The sequence below is a fragment of the Mastomys coucha genome, unplaced genomic scaffold (genome assembly GCF_008632895.1).
Source record: "Mastomys coucha isolate ucsf_1 unplaced genomic scaffold, UCSF_Mcou_1 pScaffold11, whole genome shotgun sequence".
In the NCBI taxonomy this organism is placed as follows: domain Eukaryota; kingdom Metazoa; phylum Chordata; class Mammalia; order Rodentia; family Muridae; genus Mastomys; species Mastomys coucha.
In genome coordinates this window covers 25,237,758-25,245,466 of record NW_022196893.1, presented here as the reverse complement: position 1 = coordinate 25,245,466, position 7,709 = coordinate 25,237,758, and the positions used below count along the sequence as shown (strand labels likewise).

Genomic DNA, 7,709 nt, shown 5'->3' with positions numbered 1-7,709 from the left:
GCCACTTGGAAGCTGAGAGGATCCTGTCCCTGCCGCCCGGCAGCTCCCCTGCGACTCTTGGGGTCTGTTCCTCCCTGCTGACTGCTCCCGGCTTAGGAACTCACCGGAGAGAAGATGGCAGCCTCCACTCATTTTTTAAAAGACATTTTTATTGTATAAGTTCGAGGTCTGGTGAAAGGCTGAAGACGAAGAGACTCACCTTCCCCATGGGTGTAAATTAGAGTGGTCTGGGATCAATGTCTTCCTTGCTTGACTTCCCCATGGTCTATCTATCATGCTGAAGTTATCAGTGTCCTTGCTGAGAACCCATGAAGAAGAATGATAGAAGAAGAATTTAAATTTGTAAGAACCGACGTGGGTATGGTTCAGATAGGAATATATCAGAGTTGTCAGTGTCCTCCCTGAGAACCCATGAAGAAGAATGATAGAAGAAGAATCTAATAGCTTGTAAGAACCCACATGGGTATAGTCCACAGAGGACTATGTCAGAGATTTCATACGCTTCCTCTATGTTGATCTTTATGACGAGTTTGTAGAATTTGTGTATTTACCCTCTCTTTCCCAATGGAAGAAAGTTACACAAAAGTAGTATTCTGTGCCAAAGCCAACCTGTCTGCAACACGGCACAGGCCTCACATATGGAATTATATTTTCAAGCAATTTGATGTCTATATTGAAAGACCCCAAAGAGATATGCCTGACACAGTGGTACAAAATACAGATACAAAAGGATTTAAAACAAAAATCCTAGCCGGGCAGTGGTGGCGCACACCTTTAATCCCAGCACTTGGGAGGCAGAGGCAGGTGGATTTCTGAGTTCAAGGCCAGCATGGTCTACAGAGTTCCAGGACAGCCAGGGCTATACAGAGAAACCCTGTCTTGGAAAAAAAAAAAGAAAAAGAAAAAGAAAAAAGAAAAAAAAAATCCTTTATTAGTATACTATTGAGTGACCATGAGGATTTTTTGTTTTGTTTTTACTGAGAAATATATATTTCTCTATAAAAATATGATAATACATATATATATATAAGATAGTGACTCTATATACAAACCTGATTACAGATTTAGAGATTACATAAAATTAGTTGAAGACAGTCTTTAACCTTGGAAAAATCTAAGTTTTATGCATCAGAGCCTATGTCTAGGATACTTTAGACAAAGAAGAAATAGCAATTTTATACTATAATATTTAGAACAAACTGGCAAATTTCAAATACTCTTGAACTACACATACCAGACCACGTGTAACAAGAATGTCAAAGCAATGATGTTTTGCTTGCTTCATTTTATGTTTCTTAAAGATGAGTTAATAGAAATGCATTGAGTGTATTCCTATGTTTTTCTGTAGTGCTCAGCTTCGTGTGGTAAAGGTGTAAAGTACCGGGATGTTCTTTGCATTGATCAGTTCCAAAGGAAATTAGAAGAAAAATATTGCAGTCATTTGCATAAACCTCGAACTCACAAAGCTTGCAGATCGGGACGATGCCCTTCATGGAAAGCGAACAAGTGGAAGGAGGTATGTGGCATTTTACAGCCATCACCTGCCATCTCTACCATCTGTCTATCTATCTATCTGTCTATCTATCTACCTATCTATCTATCTATCTATCTATCTACCTACCTACCTATCTATCTATCTATCTATCTATCTATCTATCTATCTATCTATCTATCTTCTATCATCTCTAGATATCTATATTTACATTTTAAAAACCCAAGCTCAGTAGTTGTTTGTAGTAACTTTGAAAGTGTTATTTCTTCAAGGTGCCTTTTATTGTAACATTTTCTGCACTGTACAGTGTTGTTGCCTTTGCTTAATTCTGTTGGTAAAATAATTCAGTGACTTCAGGTTATAAATTCACTGTGACTAGGCTAATGGTGAGAGGCTCAAGGGTTCTAGTTTACCAAACAACACACTGTGTCCACATGGATGTATATAGTAATGGCTTTGTTTGCATCTTAGAACCTTGAATTTGAGTTAAGACTGCATCCTGGAGGGACAATTAGTAGATTGCATGCAGAATTGCAACTGAAGGCAGAATGAGTGTGGTGAGAGGTCTAGGTGGCTTTGGCTGGGTTAAGAAGACTCAACACAAAAGAAACTGGTAAACAAATAAGATCCAGGCTGCCATCTCAAGTTTGAAAGAAAGGTGCTTGTATTTATGCTTCAGCCTATTCAAGGACAAGAACCCCAAACCTACATAGTTTTTAATGGACAGTTGGCCTTTGAGTGGCACCTTTGATAGTGAATGAAAACCCTCCGGCGTCTCCATAGGACAGGCAGAGGTTTGGTGTATTGGGAACTTGGTCATGTTTGACTGGTGCTTAGAATGACAAGAGCAGAGCAAGATTCTTCTATTATCTTTGTAAACTGTCCATTAGGTTGGCCCTGATCAAGGGAGATAAGAACTCAGGAAGTTTCCCCTCTAGGCACAGTGGACGGCACCCAGTATCATAGTTGGGAGCCAACTGAGAGATCTGTTTAATGTGGGGTTAACAAGCAAAGCTGGGATTCCAAAACACAAATCCAAAGCGCTCCCCATCCCCGTTTCCAGTGGTGTGTGTGAATGGGTGGTGAGTGCATTTGCCCTTTTTCACGATTCAAGTATTTAATTTTCCCCTAAAGCCACACATCTGGAAAGAAGACACAAATGGTCTTATAAATCAATGTTTATCATTGTTTAGCAGCAGTCATTAACATGCATCACTAAATACTTAACTGAAAACATTATCGTATACCAGATGAAATGCACTCCTTTGAAAGAAGTCATTTGAACAATCTGGCCAGTCATTTTTCAAATCAGTCTTTGTAATGGAGGCATCATGCAAGGTGGCCCTAGAAATGAACTCATTCTATGGTAATTATATTAAAGCAGTGCTACGATTTATACAATTGGCACAAAGAGGCAAGCAGCGATTGTGAGTCCCTCTGAAGTCACACATGTGCAGAACACATTACCAGATGTAGCGCAGGGGCAGCCTGCAATTGCTGGCTTCGTGTCAGTACTTTTTATAGAATAAATCAAACAACAGGAGCCACACAAGTGGCTATTTGTTTCTGTCACAGACCTAGGGATTGTGTGGGTGAACAGAGCTAGCTTCTATGACAAGAAAAGAAAAATCAATTAGAAAAGAAGGTGGACTTTGTACTGAGCATCCATGTCTTTCTTGGCCTTAGTCTTTACCTCTGCCTCTGAAGCTCGTTCATTTGGCAGAGCTTGCATCGCTTCATCTTTGGTAGCAAGCCAAGCCAACATGTTAGAATAGATGATGGGTTTACTACTGTGGTCAAAGGCTAGAAAAGATCGATCCCTGTGATGATACAGTCATGGACAGATATAGCACAGCAGAGAAGGATGCTGCTGACCCACAGGAATGTTGGTGACCAAGAAGAACAAATTTCTCTTTTACTTCCCAGCCATGCCCCTTGGTTCACCCTGAGCTCAACTTGAGAGTTGTCCGTGATATATTGGAAATATCTGTGGATCTTGTGGTCCAGTGACTTTTCAGTATTTTGCTGTCTTTGGGAGAGTTATTCTGCTGAAATTCTGTGGCAACATTAAGGAGTTCATTAATAAAGAGATGGCAAGTCCTTTTGTAACTAATTCTCTGTGTTCAAAATAAAACAAAAGTGACCATGTGTCAAGGAAGGTACTTGGTAAACATGATAGTCATTGTCTTTAAGACAGCACAAGACAGTAGCTTGAAACAGTGGTGTAAAAGCAAACATGGGGTTGGTTTCAGACGTACCTGTTAAAGACAAGGGTAAGTCACACAAGATATTGACATGATTGTATTTTAGCTTACACTATAAGAATATAGGTAATGGCTATTGCATGCCCAGGGAAACCATTGTAGGTTGGGAACAGATGGTGATGAAACCCTGAACTTACTCATCTCCCCTTGATCTGGGACAACATGCTAGGAAATTTAGAAAGGTGTTAAAAAGAAGATCGTTCTACTCTATTCGACTGCCTTAAGAGGGTGGCAGGGATACAGATCCCATAGCTACTTGATAGAGAAATTGAGAGACCCCACTGTGTGACAGACACACTGTGGGGAAGCAGCAAAGGGAAAGATGGATTCAGTATTGTTATTTTGAACAGTTCTGTAAAGAACAATGATCTCTAACAAATATACAAGGTAGGATCTGTTAAGAGTATAATCTATTTACTTAGACAGGTTTGACATAGGAAATCATATTGAGGAGTACACCCTTTTCATGGTGTCTCTGTATGTATTCATTTTAGGGAAGAAATCTATGTTGAGAATATAGAATTCTATAATCTAATGTTGCTATTCAAGACCACCATGATTTTTTTCTAAATGTGTGTTATGATCAAAAGACAAAACCAAACAAACCCTGTGTTTTGTTGACCTAAAAAGTATTTGTTTGGTAGAAATTCTTGCTCAGAAGTTTTTTTGTGAACTGATTTTTTATAAGAATCCATCTTCAAGGTTACAATGAGGGCCTTGTCCAAATACAGTTTATTTTCTCAAACTGTCTGGAATGTTTTTAGGACTATAGAACAGAACTATTTTATAGGCTAATCATTTTTTTGTAAGCGGTTCAAATGAGCTGAACTGCATGCCTGTCTGCATATCAGTCTGTCTACTATATTTGATGCAAAGTATACATTTTTATCTCTATGCTAACGGCTAGATGACTTTTAATGAGCTGGCAGAGCCCAGTAGCTTAAGCATTGCATGCAGGTCAACATAAGCTGTAGAAATATGCACAGTATTCAGAAGCAAAAAGACAGAAAGTCTGTTTGAAGTCTGTGGCTGCTAGTTATATATGCAAGGCAGAAGGATGAGACTTGGAAGCCCCTTAAGTGAAAGCTGCCATGGTCTATAAGAGGGATCTAAGTCACTGGGTAAATGCAGATTTTAGCTTTTGTGAGATTTAAATACCTTTTTGTATAATAAAACATTTTGCAGTACAAGAGAGGAGATTTGATCCTTGCAGGTGCTGTAAAAACAGAGCTTGAGAAACAACTAGAATTTTTTTTTTCTTATACTATCTCTATTGAGAATACCAGTGAGTCTTCAAGCATTATTACCCTATTTGATCTCCAATCCTTTCTGGAGTAACAAGAGACACAGATAACCAAATTCACAATTGATACCTATTCTCCAACCTTCTACATGTATCGTTAATGTTGGCCCCACAGCTCTCTGTTGTCAGTATCTGCTAGATGGATACTACTGGGTTTGGGAGTGCCTGCCATCCCTGAGCTGAAAACTTGCCAAGCCTCCATTCCTGGTAGACAACTCAGTGTCATGTGGGCTCAACAGAGAGAGGACAAGCCATCTGTGAAGCAGGAAGCATCTCCTCACCAGACAGGAAAGATTCTGGTGCTTTCATTTTGAACTTCCCACCTGTGAGATGACAGTGTCTGCTACTTATGAGACCCCCCTCCCCCCGTTTAATGTATTTATGAACAGCAGCTCAGACACGTGAGGAAGGAAGGTTGCAAATGACAGTGATGTCATGTCAAAGCATGGGTGTGGTTTTGGAACTGGGTGACCAGGTAGGGCATCCGGAGGAGTCCCGAGGCATGTAGAGTAAAGGTTGGCATGGCTGAGGATGGGCTAAGGGCAACCCTGGTGAGCCCTGGGGAAAAAGAGCACGGAGCTGTAGTGAGAGGCCCAGTCATGGAGAATTTACACTTTATGAAAGCACTTCTAGAATCCAGTCCATGGAAATAAAATCAAGAGTCAACAGCTTAGCAAATAGTTAGACCCCAGATAGAGTCAAATTATAGTGGGTGTTGCGCATGACAATGTGAATACAACAAAAGTCTTAGAAACTATTGATTAGTGGTAAATAATGGGCATAGTGTTAGAACTTATGTGTCATTTAAGACCATGTAGCAGCCCTATGTGGTGACTTATATAGACATTAAGTATTTTTAATTCAGGAAAGGGTTATCTCACTGGGATACCATCTAGCATAGTCTGATTCAGTTGACAATTTCTGGAAAACTTGAAGTGCTTTGTGAGTAGCAGTGTGTGTATATATATATGTATATATATATACACATATATATATATACATATATATGTATATTATGTATGTATGTATATATATGTGTGTATATATATGTATATACATACACACATATATAATATGTATGTAATATACATACATATTATACACACACATACATATATATTCAGTGAGTATATATATAATCTTTAGATAATACAATAGTAAACACATTTGTTTTATAGATTTTTCTATCCAATGTATGATATAATGCCAGGCCATGTCTACAACAAATAAAACGTGCAATGCTCTGTTGCTATCAGCATGTGATTTGGTATTTCCTAGCTGTCTTGTTTTGACCCTCTGGGTTCCTTCACAGTGCTCTGTGACCTGTGGGTCCGGGGTGCAGCAGAGGGAGGTGTACTGCAGGCTGAGAGGCACTGGTCGGGTGGCTGAAGACAGGTGTGATCCATCTACCCGGCCTCAGGGACGGCGGCAGTGCTGGCGTCAGGATTGCATGAGGTACCAGTGGACGACAGGAGACTGGCTAGATGTAAGTGGTAACAAGGGCCTGGCCTTTTCCTAAGCTTTGTAATTTTCAAAACCTTAGTAACATCATCTCGCGTCTGCATGAGTACGAATGTGTATGTGTGACGTCACTGTGTGAAAGCTGCGGTGTGTCGTTGCGTGCGTTGCTTGGGGGTCAGAGGACACTGTGGGTTCTTAAAGTTGAATACAAGTTGACAGGCTTGCACTTAAGTGTTTTATCTGCTGAACTCTCCTTTCCCTGTCCCCTCCCCTCTTCTCTATTTTCCTCACCCCACCCTTCCTGGTCTCCTCTCTTTCTAACTCTGCCCTGTCTTCCGGCCACTCCCTTTGAGAGAGAGGCTCCCTAAACCCTGGTCACTCTGGAACTCCTCATCCTCCCGCCTCCCCGCTGGAGTTCTGACCGTGGTACTGATATACCACTCCACCCATGGCTTGATGAGCAGATGAGCAAACTTGCAAGGACGGTGCACATAGGAAAGTTTTATTTGGTTTTCCTATCGCATTTCCAGTGTTCAACATCGTGTAAGAAAAAAGAGACCTATCGGCTGGTAAAATGCACGAATGAACAAAACACACAAGTGAATGAAAGTCTCTGTGACCCTTTAACGAAACCTCTTTCGATCAAAAAGTGCAGGAATCCTCACTGCAAGTACATGGTGGTTACAGGAGATTTGTCGCAGGTAAGGTCCTATTGCTTTCTTTTCCTGTAGCTGTCATAAAACACCCTGGCAGGAAAAGAAGCGTCTTTGATGAGGGGTTAGAGCTTCACTTATCTGTGTGTTTAAAATACAGAGTAGAATAGAGTTAGGAATTAAGCTGGATCAGGAATGCAAGTTACCCTCTAGGGTAGCAGGTTTCAACCTGTGGGATGCGATCATGTTCGGGTTGAAAGACCCCTTTCACAGGATCGCCTACAGCCATCTATCTGCATGCACATCAGCATTTACATTCAGATACATAACAGTAGAAAAATTACAGTTATGAAGCAGCTGTGAAAAGAATTTTGTGATTGGGGTCACCACAACATGAGGAACTGTATTAAGGGGTAGCATCCTTAGGAAGATTGAGAGCCACTGCTGTAGGGTGCATGACCTCACCAGCTGTAGGTAGTTGACTAGTTTACCATATCAGGGCATGGATTCTTCTTTTTTTTTTTTTTTTTTTTTTT

The 7,709-nt window shown here is 40.5% G+C and overlaps 1 protein-coding gene across 1 annotated transcript in view; it reads left to right on the top strand.

Annotated features, from left to right (window-relative positions):
- Adamts20 (ADAM metallopeptidase with thrombospondin type 1 motif 20) overlaps nucleotides 1–7,709 on the top strand; it is a 130,695-nt gene that overhangs the window by 107,793 nt on the left and 15,193 nt on the right. The window contains exons 29-31 of the mRNA XM_031353648.1: nucleotides 1,349–1,516; nucleotides 6,372–6,545; nucleotides 7,051–7,221. Coding sequence (XP_031209508.1) covers nucleotides 1,349–1,516; nucleotides 6,372–6,545; nucleotides 7,051–7,221 — 513 coding nt within the window. The remainder of the gene's footprint in view (nucleotides 1–1,348; nucleotides 1,517–6,371; nucleotides 6,546–7,050; nucleotides 7,222–7,709) is intronic.